This window comes from Enoplosus armatus, chromosome 18, assembly GCF_043641665.1.
Source record: "Enoplosus armatus isolate fEnoArm2 chromosome 18, fEnoArm2.hap1, whole genome shotgun sequence".
Lineage (NCBI taxonomy): Eukaryota > Metazoa > Chordata > Actinopteri > Centrarchiformes > Enoplosidae > Enoplosus > Enoplosus armatus.
In genome coordinates, this window is record NC_092197.1 from 13,222,000 (window position 1) to 13,238,429 (window position 16,430).

Consider the following 16,430-nt stretch of genomic DNA (forward strand, 5'->3'; position numbering starts at 1 on the left):
AGTTGTCCACAAGCTCCAAAACATGAGGATTAATAGTTTCTGCTTCCTCACAGACTGTTACCTGGAACTTGTGGAAAGGTTTTGTGCAGCATCGACTTTGTGATTGGGGATTACATTGATTTCTTATTTGTGATTGCAAAAAAAAAAAGGATTCATTTCTGTTTGCTTTGAGGCTTACTTTTGCATAGAGATTTAAAGTTTGCATGCACTCCCCTTTTCAAAACCTGAGACTCTTTGACTGGTTAGTTAATCAATAGAAATATACATTAGAGTTTGGTCAATAATGCCATTGCTAACTAATCAATGAAGAAGCTAAAACCAAGTGATGTGAAAAATATCGAAATGATGTAAAGTTGTATAAAATTGACAAAAGTGGTGTGCTGATAAAACATATGTACGCCTATAAAGAGTTGATCTACGGTCAGAAGGACCACATGGTTTTTGAGCTAGCCTCACTATAAATCCCCTTGTGTCTTTTTGGCTCCAGTCCACATTTTTGGTGGCTTCCGTGGAATTTCACAGGTGAGCACCACACTGGAGGGTTTTGTGAGACTTTGCTGTTCTCCAACAGATGTTTTGACCAGACTTAGACTCAGACAAGCAAATGTCTTGATGCTGTTACACATCTTCACACGTACTGGGAGTGAAATGAGTTGCCTGAAACATCAACAGGACTTTCTTTCAGCTGGGTGAATTTTTCAACCAACGCTGCAAAGTTGCTCTCTTGACATTCATGTGATTGCTCATCTGTAACTTGTCAAGTTAGTGTTCACTGTCTTAATAATTACAATGGATCTTTTTCTGTACTTTGTGACTGAGAACAAAACAGCCGTTGATTTAATTGGGGATTTTTTTTTCTGGTTTCCCACCAGCATGTAAAAAATGGGGTGAAAACAGTGTTGCCAGCCTGTAGTTGTAGCTTCCAGATAAGATCATGTCAGCGGGACACATTTCATTTTGATTAATAGTTGTTGCTTCTTGGGTGACTGACAGATATTGGTCTGAACACAACTGGAAATGTGATGGTCCGCTGCTCTGACTTGTTTTGCATCCGTAAAGGAGAGAAAGGGAGAGATGTTATATAAACCTGTGGTGTGTGGTTGTGTTATTGTGTGTGGTGCATTTCTGTCTGTATGTCTGTCCATCTCTCTGGCACTATATGTGTGTTTGTATGTTTTTATATGTGAAGTTTCCATTGAAGCAAGTAGCAAATAATGTTCCTGACATGTATCAGATTGCTTCCACCACCCAGAGTCAGTTCCACACTGTGGATGAAGGTTGTCAGGGTTGTTTCTACCCAAAGACTGTTTGTGTTTTGGGGGTTTTGTCTGCCTGCGGTAGCTGGGATCATAAAACCTGTGAGAACTTAACAGCAGCGCCACTGTTTGGCCTCCCAGCTCATTTCACCACTCTGTTTCACGCTCTCTGTGTCTTCTCTATGTTTTGGTCCTTTTACAGAGGTTTTTACAGCCTTGGTGTTATTTTCACAGCTTTGGACGCCATTTTGGATATGATAACTATTTCTCTAGGGATGGCAATATCTGACTGAAATACCTGAACTTTTAGATGGATTGCCATGAAATTTGGTACTGACATTCATGGTCCCCATAAGATGAAACAACTTTGGTGATCCCTTGACTTTTCGTCGAGTGTGAACAGTAATTTTCGAAAAAATTCACTTATCAGGGGATGTTCACATGATGGATTGCCATGAAATTTGGTACAGACAATTTTGGTCCCCAGAGGATGAATCCTGATGACTTTGTTGATCCCCTGACTTTTCCTGTGGTGCCACCATGAGGTTGCCACTGGTGGTTCAGAGGAAAATGTCTTGACACCTTTAAGGGTTCAGACAATCTTGGGTAAATTTTCCTTTAACTTAACCTCTAGCACCATAATTTGGTCAAAGCCTCACAGAGCTGCTACTGTGACTGTGGACTCATACAAGGTCACACTTTACTTCACTCAGTTTTAGCATAGATTGCATGGAACATTGCAAACATGAGTGATCTTACAGGTTTTAAACAAGTCCACTCTCACTTGGGACGTACTAAAACTAAACATTTACTGCCACAAAAGTCGATCATGTCAGGTGTGATTCTAAGTAGTAAAACTAAGGAGTTTTCAGCTTTTAAAGAGCTCAGGACAGTCAGCACTTGTGAGTTCTCTCGTTCCAGCTTCTCAAACGTGAGATTTTGCTGCTTTTGTGTCATTGTAAGTTAAACTGTTGGTTGGACAAGACAAGCAATTTGGATAATATGGTCAAATATGTTGAATGAAGTGTTACTGAGCATGTGTCACTACAGAGACAATACAGATATGATGGTTTGGTTTTGATTCTTAAGAACACTTTGCAGCTGAATCCCTAAATCGTGATCTAAAATCAGATGCAAACCGCTCTGTCCCTGTAGCTCTCAGTGTGTGTCTTTCTCTTGCTGTGTCTCTTCCCACAGCACTTCTTCCCCTGATCTAAAATTAGTGGAAATCTTTTTTCTCGTATCGTTTGTGTCGTTTTTTTGTCATAACCATGTTTATGTGTGTACCGTCCTCAGTTAACGCAAAGGGACACTTCTCTGAAAACTGAACTCCCAACACTTTTGAGATGTTTGGATGCTTTTCATATTTTGTTGGCTGTTTATAAGTTTGTGGTTGTGAGGCTGTGGGCCGTGGCAGACGTCTGCACAACAACAACCATCTCTCTCTTCCCCCTGTCTCGCTCGCTCTCCGTCTTTCCATCTTTCCATGTATGTCTCTTTATCACTTTATCACTCATTTCTTTCGCTTCCCTACAGGCTCAGTTCTCTCTTTCCTCCCACTGTCAGTCTCTCAATATTGTTTTTTTGCCTCCTGTTTATCTCTCCGAATCTCTTTGTCTCCTGTATTGATCAATCTTTCACCACAATAAACAGATGCTTTTCTCTGATGGTTTGGATACAAGGTTCTTTATCCATGACATAGACTCATTCTGTGTGTGTGAGAGGTTTAGGGTTTGCTCTGGTGATGGCGTTAAAGGTCGAGGTTGAGCATATTGTGCTTTGAATCAGTGATTTTGTTTTGAACAATTGATGCAAGCTGATGGAAAGTCTTTACATGCTTATGCGTGGCCAGTGTTCATGTTGTTTTGCCAGAGGTGCTTTGGTTCTGAGTCTGGGCCAGTGGTTTAAGGGAATTGCAGATACTCTTAAATAGCGCTGTGTGGGTTTTTTGATTCCTGCTGTCTCTCTCTATCTGACTTCTGCACAGTCAAAAGTTGGAGATTTATTTCTGGCGCTGCTGTCTGCTGTTTTTTAATTTAATTTAAATTATTCTTCAGTTTATCTGAAAATGTGTCATTGGACAGCAACGAAATGTGTATCTTTTTTTATGTGATTTCTATTTCTCTAGATCAAAAGAGCTAGATCAAGAGCCTTTATATTCGAGACAATCTTAAATACAATGAAAGCTCAGTAAAGGTAAAAAAAAATCTTCCACTGAATATTCGGGCCACTGTTAAGAAAATAAATAATCAGAGATTTAGGATAATAAAGTCATAAGAATTTGAGAAAAAAAATCTCTTTTATATATATTGAATATATCTATTCTGTGGTTGTAAACATGTGAGAGCAGTCTGGTTGCTTTCAGGTATCAAAAGTTGTCCAAAGCCTAAGAGTTAGCCCAACGGTGCTGGCTGCTAATTGATACATCAACACAAGTCCTCCACGTTCACAGGCATGAAAGAATAAATAAAGTATGAATAAAATATTTTCCTCCATTTATAGACATTTTAGCAATGTTATTTATGTGACGTTAGTAATGGAGCGGTCAGTGTAGGAAGTCCATTAGTGACCTTTAGAGTCTTGAAGAGGTGGAGAGGTCAAACTGTCTGACCTCACCAGAAGCTGTGTGTGTGTGTGTGTGTGTGTGTGTGTGTGTGTGTGTGTGTATTTGTGCTTCGTCCTGTCCTGAAATAGAGCCTCAAACTGTATATTTGTGTGTGTCTTTGGAAGTGTGCGTGATCCAAAGTAAAAAAACAACAATAGAAGCTAATGTGTCAACAAACTGAGACAATGTGTTAACATACAGTAAGATGATATTTTATATGCCGCTCTAAAGACACATGCAGTGAACACAACAAATCTAGTGACTGTTTGCAGGTGATGATGATGAATCTGTGGTTGGAACTTGGCTCCTTTTTTCCTGCATGAATGCGTAAAATCTTGATCTTATTTACTCTTCTTTCCCTGTTTGCATGATAACACATGCATCCATACTAAGTGCTCGCAGCTGTATCGGTTTGAATCTCGGCATGAAGCGGCTCGGCGGTGTTGCTTTTGACTCACGCTGTCCTGAAGATTAACAGCTCTCCTTCAGTCAGTCAAGTTGCAGAGATTGATGGCTGTTTTCCTTGTGGCGCGCTGTGTTTTCAAGACCCTCGTGTTGTTTCTTAGTGGACTGATGGACTGAGTGGCTGGCCGTCTGCTCTGTGGGGTTTGGCGTGTGTGTGTGTGTGTGTGTGTAAGAGAGAAAGGAAGAATGACAGACAGAAAGACAGACGAAGGGAAAGTCTGTGAACAGTGGATGTATTCGCGTGCCAACTATGACTCTCCTGTTTGGAGTGTGTGTGATGACAGGTTTCACCGTAGTGTGTGTGTGTTTACAATTATTTGCATATTATCAAATATTGTCATGTTTACACTTTTTTTTCATTGATAATCAGATGATTCTTTCAATTGAGAGTCATGTAAGAAATAGGAAGAAACTTGAATATAGGATTTACAGCCAACCATCTGTTTGATTACAGATTAATCTGTCAGCAATTTCTCTTTGATCAATCGTTAGTCTGTAAAATGTCCGAGGAGACATCTTAAAACTGATGTAAAACAGCGAATCCTCATTTTTGAGAAGAACCATCAAATATTTGGCCCTTTTGCTTGACAATTAATCAGAATCGTTGGCAATTAATTTTCTGTCAGTCAATGTCGATTGGCTAATCACTGACTATGACTGACCCCTCATTTGTTTCAAGTTTCATTCATTTGTCATCCAGTGTTTTATCATGACAGATGCGTTCAGATGTAGTGTTGGCATACATCTGAGGATGTGTCGGTTGGGACTCATGTACAGCTTGTTCAGGGTGTAGTGAAGCAGGATAGAGTGGGGGGTTTGAGAGGTTGACATTTCAATCACCACAATCCCCAAATACACACACACACACACACACACGAACACACACACACACACACACACGAACACAGACCTCCAGCCATTTGGTTTGAGGCTGATTCCCTGTGACAGCCTAAATATTTGGCTGCGTCCGGGCACCAAGGTAAATGCACCCCACAAGAATGTTTTTACAGGGCGAGAGAGAGAGAGAGAGAGAGAGAGAGAGAGAGAGAGAGAGAGAGAGTACTGTCCAAATATTTGGACAAATTGTATTTTGATGCTTTGGCAACATTGCTTTTGAAAACTTCCATGCCAATAAAGCCCTTTGAATTGAATTGAATTTAGAGAGAGAAGAGCGAGAGAAGGGTGGGGGAGAGGTTTTGGACAGAGATAAAGAGAGAGAGACAGAGAAACACACAGAAAGTAAGAGAAGAATTGTATCCACAGCTTGACCACATGAATGTGGTTTGTCTGTTGGCCATCAGTGAGATCTACGTGGATCAAATATTCATTGTAATAGACTTAGTAGCATCTATAAGCAGTGTACGCCATAATAGTTGTAAGCACTTACTTAAGCATTTATTCATATGTTTTGCCAATATTTAGGCTCATGTATACACAGATAATGAGTGACGACATAGTGAAATACAGCTGTGATTATATAAAATATGTTTTTGTAGGAGAAGTTCTAATTACTTACCATAGAATGTCTATTTATCTGCTGATACTGCATTATATATTATTACATATAATGAATAATAACTATTTATTCAATGTTATAAAGTGATTATAAAGCTGAATAGAGGGGTTAGAGTAAGGTTGAATCAACTATACATCTGATTATCAATTAATCTTTTAACTTAAACTGTGCTGTCTCCTAAGGGACATTTGTCACGTTGAAACCTCATGAGCATTAACGATTTGATGGCGTTGGGGTTAAATTAACATGTCACCCTGTTAGACCTGCCCTTTTGTAAAGTCATTTTTCAAGTAAAACATGACGAGCATGCAGTGGTTCAAGCTTCTCAAATGACAAGAGTTGTTACTTTTTTTATCATCGCAAACTGATTCTCTTTGTGGGTTTTGGACTGTTGATCTGCAGAAACATGCAATATGGAGGCGTCACCGTGGGCTCCGAGATATGTTGACACATTTTATAGATGAACTGAATTATGGGAACATAGTTGACTGAGTAATCAATGAAAATAATCATTAGTTGCAGCTCTGTGTCAGTCCTACTGTAGAGCTGAAAACACTTTGTCCGTTTGAGAATGAACCCTGCTTAAATATGTCCTGTCCAGTGAAAACCTATTTCTTTTTTTCATGCACATTTTTGAAGAGAAACGCTCTGTGTGCACACAGGCCTCAGCTGTCTGGCTCCGTGAGAGAGTTGTTCATGTCAACATTCATTGATTGAACTGTTCAAGATCAAAAGGAACAGGATATATCAATTATACCGGAGAATGGATTTTCCTTTCAGAAAGAGGGGGAAAAACAATTTTTGGTCATCATTATTGTTGAAGATACAGGCCTGAGGATTTTTCTCTGTGTGGCTTGGCGAAGAAATCTTCGTCCTTTTCCTCTCTTTCTCTTCTGTGTAGGAATTCTAGGCCCCATATTTCCTTTCTGTTGTCTCGTATTGGAAAATTAATACTGCTATTTTCAAAGGTCTGCTTTGAGCTCTGCAGAGGCTGCAGTAATCCATGATGATGAAGCAGTTAAACACACACACACACACACACACAGACACACACATGCTCATGTATACATGGGCAGACGCATGCATGTACATACAAACACACACACAGAGAAAGACCTAATCTTGTACAGGTGTATACACACTTACATGCACCAAAACGCACACACGCAGAGAGGAGTGACCCGAGGAATGCAGGGGTCAAATCTTTAAAGACCTGGCTGATAGAGGGGATGTATAGGATCAAAGGGGAGAGAGAGAAAGGGAGGGAGAGATGGATGGAAGGAGGAGAGGGAGGGAGGGAGGGAGGGAATGTACAGGATCAAAGGGGAGAGGAAGGGAGGGATGAAATGATGGGAGGATGAATGGAGGAGTGAGAGCGGAGGTGTAGGCCAAGGGGGGGAGAAAAGTAAGAGAAAATGTGCTCAGGGGGAGTTGGAAGGAGGGAGCGGAGGAGAGAAAAGGGGGAGACGGGGGAGAAAAAAGAGGAGGTGGAGGTAGGATAGAGGGACAAAGTGTAAAAACAATAAAGATAACTCAAACTGACAGGTGTGTGTGTATCTCTGGTGAAATGGTGGGTTTTCATCCAGAAAGTGAAAGCTCACTTGTGCAGTGGTGAAAGATTTATGCATGTTCAAATGTGTGTGTGTGTGTGTGTGTGAATGGGTAGTGTCAGTGAATACCTGTTGAATGAAGCTGTGGCCATTTTTTGCAGCTGTAGTACCCATTAGCAAGTCTTGACAGTCTTTTTTTTTTTTATAAATGTGAGTACATTTTAGAATACATCTTTTTTCCCCTCCATTTTTGGCCGCCAGTCCACAATAAGCCGCATTTTACTCCAACAAAAATAAGTCTTTTGAAAAAATTTTAAAATGCCAAGATATGTGAAAACACTGACCTTGCATTGGAGTAGGAAACATTGGTTGGATTGTTGACGAAACAAAAAAACTTTTAAAAACAAAAAAAGTCCAATGTTCCTCTGCTTCAGTTATTGTAAAGGAATACTCCACTAGAAATGTCTTTTCAAATTTCAAATAGTCACCACTTGCAGGCTTCAAATGTGACTGATAAGTTACAGTGCTACAGCAGGTACAATGGTTTCCAATGCTAACCCAGAAAAACTTCAAAATGTCAGTGGAAATGTCTCCAACCACTTCAGCATGATTGACTCCACTCTTTATCTGCATGTTCAGTATGGCTCAAGCTAAACACACTGCTTCCTGCTGTAAATCCAAGCCGACAGCAGTTGCTGTCATCCAATTTTCAGTTACATATTAATTTAAGAAATAGTAGGACAGGGTCTCAATGCAGCAAACTAGGAACTGCCATTAGATTTGACTTAGCAGTGTCCTATTTAATATGGTTTTATACTTGTGCAGTTTTCTGACGTGAAGTTAACAGCCACAAAATCTTATTTGTCAGAAGCGGTTGTCCTTCCCAGAACACTCCAAACCAGAGAGTGATAGGAATGCCTCATTTCATTGTTTGCTAGTTGCCATAAAACTAAACAAGTAGGAGGAAGAAGAGATTAGGACTGGGTATTCAACCTCAGTACTTTTTTTGGAACAGACCAAAATGTGTCTGTAACACAGAGTAATGAAACAGTCAAATGCCGAAAGTTGCCATCGAATGCCGGATTGGTGATCGTATTCTTATTCTTTGATTTAAATCTGAATTCTGCCAATTTTACCATATTAGACGTGAAAACTTGTCTGGAAGATAAAATGAAGGACAGGTGACTTCCTGCAGTTGAAAGTAAACACTATAGTCAAGTAACCAGGTGTTGGTGTGTAAATGTAGGATTATACTTCAGAGTCTCAGAGTCACTGCTCTGTAAAACCCTGGCAGGGCTGCTGTGCTCCTGATAGGTCTTGTTTTAGGGCTGACTGCCCCGACTAATGTTTCACTGATAACATCACTCATAAGTAACTCAGAATCCCTATCTCTGTCTATTCCTGTCTGCCTTCATCTCTGTCTGTGCTCTCCTCCTCTGAGATTTCACTGATAACATCAGTACCAAGAGTCCATTTCTCTCTTTCCCTCTCTCTTACTGGTTCGGCTGTTATGTTTCTTTCTCAGCTGATTTCTGGTAGGAATCATAGACTGCTCTCCTCTCTCTCTTCCCTCTCTATGTGTGTGTATGACGGGGGGGGGGGGGGGGGGGGGGGGTTGTGTTACTCTGATAACATCAGGGAGTCGGGAGGAAACAGAGGAGCTGTTGGAAGTCTTCATTTGTACTTGGGAGATGGCCAAGGCTCATTGAATTGGCTGCAAGTGCTGTGTGTGTGTGTGTGTGTGTGTGTGTATGTGGCTGTGGCTGTTTGAGCACATGGTTTGTCAACAGTGTTAGACAGGCTACTTTTGAAAAAGCTTGTTTCTACCCAGAGACATCCTTTTTTCCACTCTCTCTCTCACACACACACACATGCACACAATCAGCCAGAAAAAGACACACACACCAAGAGAAAGATAGTTGCCTGCAGACACACACATGCTCCTCCTTAGTTTCTTATCAAAATTCAATTGGAAATGAAGTTACTGAAACGCTCCCCAGCTCCAGTGCCAGCACTTACAATCAGAATAACATCAATTAGCCAGAGGCTTCACCATACAAGGACTGTGTCTTGGTGTTGACAAGCTGCTCGCATTGCAGCAGATTCATACTGTGACAGGACCTCACGCACAGTTTACACACACTATACATTTATAAACAGACAAAATGTGTTGCTGACACATTGTGGCCGAGAATAAATGCCTCAAGTTATCTTATCTTTACTTGTTATGTCTATGGGCCAATAAGACGGCAGCGCTGAGGCTGAAATATACTGGAGAGGAAACTGAAGTAGCGTGAAAGCAGTCCGACGTTGAACTGCGTTTGCACATTGCAGGGCTGTCAGTTTTAAAGGCAACTAGTGTGAAAGCATTAGAACGAAAACATGCAGTAAATAGTTCAAATTTCATCCCATAGATTTTTCAACTACGTTGCCAAATTGATGTTGTTCTACTCGTTTATGGCGCCCCCCTCTGCCTCACGTGTATGACAAGCTACTTGTCTTGGCAATGGAAATGTTACTCCGGGATCAGACTACATGAGCTCCATAATGGCCCGATGGCTTCTGATCGCGTGTGTTTGAAAGACACCTGATGCAGCGTGACGTTCCGACAAAAACACTGGCGTGTCAGATTTTGTTTTGCCCTCTCTCATTGACGTTGACGTTCACGCGTAAGAGCATCAGAAAGTTTTACATTTCACATTGTTTCTCAGATCCTTTGGGGTAGTGATTCAGAACAGTTCACTAGTTTCCCCCTTTTTACGTTTTTGAAGAGAACTATAGCCCGGTTTCCTGATAGAGCATTAGAGTGTGCAGTAGGTCTGGGTGAGGCTAAAATACAGATTAATACGTCTGTTGCACTTTATAGACTTATGAATTTAGACTTTCAATACATCATTACAGAGTGAATATTCACTTCTTTTTGCCTTGTTCAAATGATCAAATAAAAATTGACAGCCCTGCAACTCACTATGCTGCATCACTGCTTTAGTTGTGTGGTGTGTTCAGTATGTCGTCTGCTTTTGAGGAACTTCTAATGATCAACTGATATTTGGCTCTTATGTGTACAGTTTTTCTACTCACTTTAAAACAAAATTGCTGCCGTCTTTCCCTTTTTTAATACAGTTCTCAACAGACCAATGGTTCTTATGACTGTTTGAAAGTGATCCAGCATTTAATAAATGCAATTAATGTAACCTCTCCTCAAAGATACTCCACTAAGCATGCTTCCCACTTTTCTTGCCAACCCTTAAACTAAGCCAACACACTCCAGAGTGAGAGCCGCCGAAACACTCCAGATCTCCACATGTGGGAATCCGACTGTGATGATGTTTGCTCTGGATGCACACACCCACCCCACTCCATCTCAACAAGAGGGGACATTTCCATGACAAAGGACAATTATTGACTTTCATTGGCTCCGCTTGCTTTGATATCAGCAAGGGGTGTGTCTGTGTGTCTGTGTGTGCGTGCTGGAGGGGGGCGGGTTGGGGGGCAGCGGTGGAGGAGAAGAAGAAGCAGGGGGACCTGATGAAAGGAGCCGAGTGGGAAAATGCACCCACTGACCCACAATGCTCTAACAGAAGAGGAGGATCACAGCGGAAAGAAAGAAATCATTCATTAAGGTTTTCTTTCTTTCCCTCCTCTTTCTGCTCCTGTTTTCTGTGCCCTGCCTCACTTTCTTGCTCGTTTTTTTCTTCCTATCTCTTTCTCTTACCTCCCCCTTTTTTTAAACTCTCTCTTTCCTTTTTTACCCCCCCTCCTCCCTCTCCTCCTCCTCCCCCTCCTCCTCCTCCCTTCACAGCCATAATTTAAGGGGCTGAAAGGCACGGCAAGCGGAGAAAGAGGAGAAGAGAGAGCTGAGAAAAATGGGAGACCCTGCAGATGAGGGCCTTCCTTCACGGACGTGGCACAGATGTGAGGGTGTTTTTGTGAAATGAGTCGGGGAGGGGCGGCGATAGGCTAATTTGCGTGGCATAAAGACGGGGCCCTTTTCATATGCAGAGCGCCACTTTGATGCGCGGCCGATGAAAGCTGGAGGGAACGCAGAGGAGAGGAGAAGAGAGGGTGATGGAGGGGTTCTTTGTCCCCTGACAAGAAGGCATCTGCTCCACGCTGCCCTCCTCTCTTCCTCTCCTCTGCTGCACCGAGGCCCCCACAATGGGCCAGCCCAGAGAGAAAAGTGTCATCAGAGCACCTTAGAAAGCAGAACATGAAAAAAAACCAGCCGCTTGGGTTGGCCTGGTTGGCGTACGGGTATGCATATCAATACAGAACTCATTTGACAAAGATCTGAGAGTACACGCGTGCACACACACACACACACATGCACACACACACATGTGCATACACACACGGTTGCACACTGAATTGTAAAAACATGCAGACATACTGTAGACACATTTACATAGTTCCACAGCTGACAAAACACATCTTCACTTTGACTGATCATTTCCATTGAGAAACAAATAAACCATACAAACTTTCCTCCTTTATGGGAATCAACATCAATGGCTTGCAGGGTGAAAGGTGTGTGTGTGTGTGTGTGTGTGTGTGTGTGTGTGTGTGGTGAGATCAGAGTGAGACCATGTGCTGAGGTGAATGGCAGTAGTTGTGTGTTTGCCTCAGTCTTGCGATGTGTAGACAGTAGGACCTTCCGTGTGTGTGTGCTGGGGTGTGTTTATGTGTATTTGTGTGCATGTATGCATATGTGTGTCCATGCGGTGCTGATCATAGGCGGCAGGCTCACCAGGGCCCTCTCACTAAACACTGGCTGATTTCACGCTTGCACAATAGCTGAATCTCTGCAGCAGAGCAGAGAGTGTTTTTGGCAGGAAAAACTCAAACTGTCTGCTTTGCTATAATAGTCATAGTTACATTTCAGTACATATAAATCTAACTCAGTGAACTGTCTGTTTGGGTTTTAGATGACGTCTGTGTTTTTGTCACTCAAGAAGGTGTATGTTAAAGTCCAAGTGACCAAAGATGAATTTTCTTCTGAGTTTCTTGCCTAATCCCAATATATTCATTTGTTTGTTGTCCCAATAACATGACTGTTTCCCTTGTGGCTCATGTGATGTGTGTGAATCTTTAGCCATGCGAGTGTGGCTGTAGGGACGGCAGTGTCAGTCGGTCAGTTGGTCGGCCCACCACTGTGGTTCAGACTGAAATATCTCTATAACTACATGATGGATTGACATAACATTTTATACAGACATTCATGGTCCACAGAGGATGTATCCTAATAACTTTGGTGATCTCCTGACCTTTCCTATATTGCCACCATGAGGTTCACATTTGTGGTTTTGAGTGAAATGTCTTGAAAACTATGGGATGGATTGTCATTTAATTTTGGACTTAATTTATTTCAAGGATTTGTTGAATCAATACTAACAAGTCAAATTCTTCTACATTCACTTGCTCTTGCTGAATCAGTAAAACTATGTTTGGGAGACCAGAGAGCCTTGGAGTCTTCAATCAGGGTGAAAAAAAAAAAAGATCAATAACTAGTTGTCTTTGTCTCATTCTAGGTGATTTTTGCCCTGAACCAGACATTATTACAGCAGGAGTCTTTAAGGGCAGGAAGCCTACAGGTCCCATACACCACTGAAGACCTCATCAGGCACTACAACTGTGGAGATCTCAACTCCATAATCTTCAATCATGACACCTCGCAGGTCAGTCTTCTCTCATCTCATCTTATGTAGCAGCAAACTTTTTTCACTAGTTAATAAGCAAGGAGTCATTTTGACCCCTTGACCTTTTGGAGTGTCCCAGTGACATGACCCTTGACCTTTTACCTTCACCCCTAACCTTCTGACCAACCTTTCATCCCCCACACCTACTCATACACCCTCCCTTTTACCAGCTCCTCTATGCTCTTGCCAATTTAGTTCTTCGCTCTGCTCTCCTCTTCTTTGTTTTTCTCTCTGTTCTTTTCCATCCTTCCTCCTGGCAATCCCTTTGCACCTTGGTCAGTTCAAATACTTGCCTTACATTCATTCTTTTGACTTGTTTTGTCAGCTTCATTTTCAGTATTGTAATTTGGCAAGAAAGTGGAGCACAATTTGTCTAATATGTTTTTAGAATTTCTGCTTTTTCTTTTGTGAGATCTGAATGAAACCTCTGGAAAAACAAAAGAAATCTCCTCTCCCTCTTCTCCTTTTCACCTTCATGGCTTGACTAAACCGTCACTCCTGTAACCCTAGGTCCCTAACTTCAATAACGTGACACTGCCACCCAGCGAGCAGGTGACCGCCCAGGAAATAGACAGTTACTTTCGACAGGAACTCATCTACAAGCGGAACGAGAGGATGGGGAAGAGGGTCAAGGCACTGCTGGAGGAACACCCCGACAAGAGCTTCTTCTTTGCCTTTGGAGCAGGTTGGTGTTAAATACATACTATGAGGGAATAAAATGGGATAAAGAAACAAAGTACAATGTTTCTGGCATATTAAAGCATCAGTTCCACTGTGTTTCAGGCTAAAATGTCAGACAGAAAGATGACATTTAGGTCTTTATTAGTCTCTGCTCATGTGTCTATTCATCAAAGCACTTGATAAAATTACTTTTATCCCCACAACAAAATGACCTAAATTCCTCTTTTTGTTAGGAGAGCACTTCTGAGATGAGATAGAAGGCGTCTTAGTGTGAGCAGCTTAACAAACTCATGCAGAGAAAGAGAAAACAAAGACCACTTAAGGAAGTGGGGACAGAAATCCCAGCTGATCAGAGAGGTGGAACTCGCTTTCTCTTTCTAATCTGACTACACTAAACTAGACTAGACTTTGTAAGCATAGGGTCCAAATAGCAGAGTTGTGTCGGGTTTTTCCCTAAAGCAGAGGCTCAATAAAACATCCTTTCATCAGTCAGTCCAGGATTGATCAGAAACAGACATGTGGCCTGTTTGACACACACTCACATAGTTTTAGACATGTCATCTCAATTCTTTGAATTCCTTTATATCTATGATGCAACCTCATAAGTAGCAGCCGCCTGATAAGAGACTTCACTTTAAACAGGGAGGATAGAGAGACCAGATAACAGCAAAGAAGATTCCACATAGTTGTCTGCTTAACCGTGGACAACTCTGTGTGTGTGTGTGTTCATGTTTCTTGGTTGGACGATGTGTATCTAAGGCAGACAGTCTTTGTCCTGTTGGAGTCGTATTGGTATTGGTTATCTGGCCCCTGGTTGTTTAATCAAAGCATTGTTCACACCTAATAAAGAAGACAGGGCTATTTTGTAATCATTTCCTCAATATATTTATTTTTTAGTCTAGATAGTTAGTACATTTTTGTTTCATGCCAAACAGTTAACCCTTCCCACAGAAGACAGTGCTAGATGTCCAACATCAAAAGTAGAACAAGGCATCTTTTGAACACACATACAAAACCAGAAGGAAAACATCAGCCATAACACATACTAAAGTAAGGTGTTTATGTGCAACATTTCAAATAAATTATGCACCGAATAGCAGGAGAAAGAATAAAAATGTTACAAGCCTAAAGATACATTAAAAGGCACGTAAAAGACATCTGCAGGTAAATGTTGTCGTTATTGTAGTTATAAAAGTAGTTATTGTGGCCAGATGTCTCCAAACTTTATTTTGTTTAGTTTCTAGAAAGGCACCAGTACTAGGAAATAGCCATTCAGTAAGACATTTTTTTCCCCAGAGGGACACAGACAGGAAACATTTTATCATTTTTAGGGCTGCAACATGACAAACATACCCTTCATCATTTCCCACAGCCCAGTGTAATGTATTCAAATTGCTTGTTTCATTCAACAGTCCAAAACCCAAAGATATTTAGTTTTCTGTCAAACAGGACACACACACACAAATGCATCAAATACTCACATTTCAGAAGCAAACGTTTGGTGTTTTTGCTTGAAAAATAACTAAAATGATTCATCGATTATCAAAATAGATGCTAATTAATTTACTGTGGACTGAATAATCAACTAATTGTTGCAGCTCTAATTATTTTTTACTTATTCATGTTTTTGTATTTATGCCTGTGTTGTAAATTACTTCTTAAAATAACTTCCAAAAATCAAGAATTGATAAATCAATTTCAATCTTTAAATCAAAAACTTTAGATGGAAAATTTAAATACTAATTTCTTCACATTCTACAGTGAACTTAACTGAGGAAGAACAAAGAAACCAAAATAAAACAAATCAAGAACAAATTTCACCATTAGTCATAAATTTATCATCAAATGTGAAAAAATAATGGTGTCAACATTATCTTTTAATGAAAATGTATAACAACTAAATGCTTGAATTAAAGCGTCCATTTTGCATGTCATGAATTTGCAGTTCATCTCACTCATAAATAGCACAATATGAACTTTTAAGTTAACTAAGTCGATTTATCATCATTGAAACCACTAAAGCTTTAACGAAATTAAGATAGTTGATATTTTTATAGTGAAGGGCACATGCACTTTGGAAAGAATCCGTTCTCCCCAAAATTTGATTTAGTTCATTATGGGATATGTCTGGAGGAGAGAGGCTCAAATGTTAGTGCCATCAATTTCGCAGTCAGATTTTCCTCGCGATGACATTGTCAGAAACGTCCTCATGCAAAGTTTTTTTGGTCGTTTCGAAGCAGAAAAGCAGCGAACACTGAGCAGAGAGAGAGGCCTTCACAGTCTGTTGGTCTCCGAGCTGGCAGGAAACAGCTGAGGAAAAGCAGACACACACACACACACACACACACACACACACACACTCAAGCCCTAACAAGGAGTACATTTCACGGCGTGTCCCTAAGGAGGTGCCTTTACAAGGGCTTGGTCTAAAAAGGTGTGTGCCTCTGTGTGTATTTATATGTGTGTGTGTGTGTGTGTTTGTGTGTGTGTGTGTGTGTGTGAGCTGGTGAGTGAAAGTGATACGGGCAATCAGCCCAGAAGCACTAGTCTTAGACATACGGAGGGCAGGTAGGGTCGCCGTGTACAAGGAACGGGATGGGGCACATTAAGGTGCATGCACATGTGCATATGCGCGAACACACACACACACACACACACACA

The 16,430-nt window shown here is 41.1% G+C and overlaps 1 protein-coding gene across 1 annotated transcript in view; it reads left to right on the forward strand.

Annotated features, from left to right (window-relative positions):
- trabd2a (TraB domain containing 2A) overlaps positions 1-16,430 on the forward strand; it is a 56,004-nt gene that overhangs the window by 13,171 nt on the left and 26,403 nt on the right. Inside the window, exons 3-4 of the mRNA XM_070924429.1 lie at positions 12,921-13,067; positions 13,599-13,773. Of these exons, the coding sequence (XP_070780530.1) occupies positions 12,921-13,067; positions 13,599-13,773 (322 nt within the window). The remainder of the gene's footprint in view (positions 1-12,920; positions 13,068-13,598; positions 13,774-16,430) is intronic.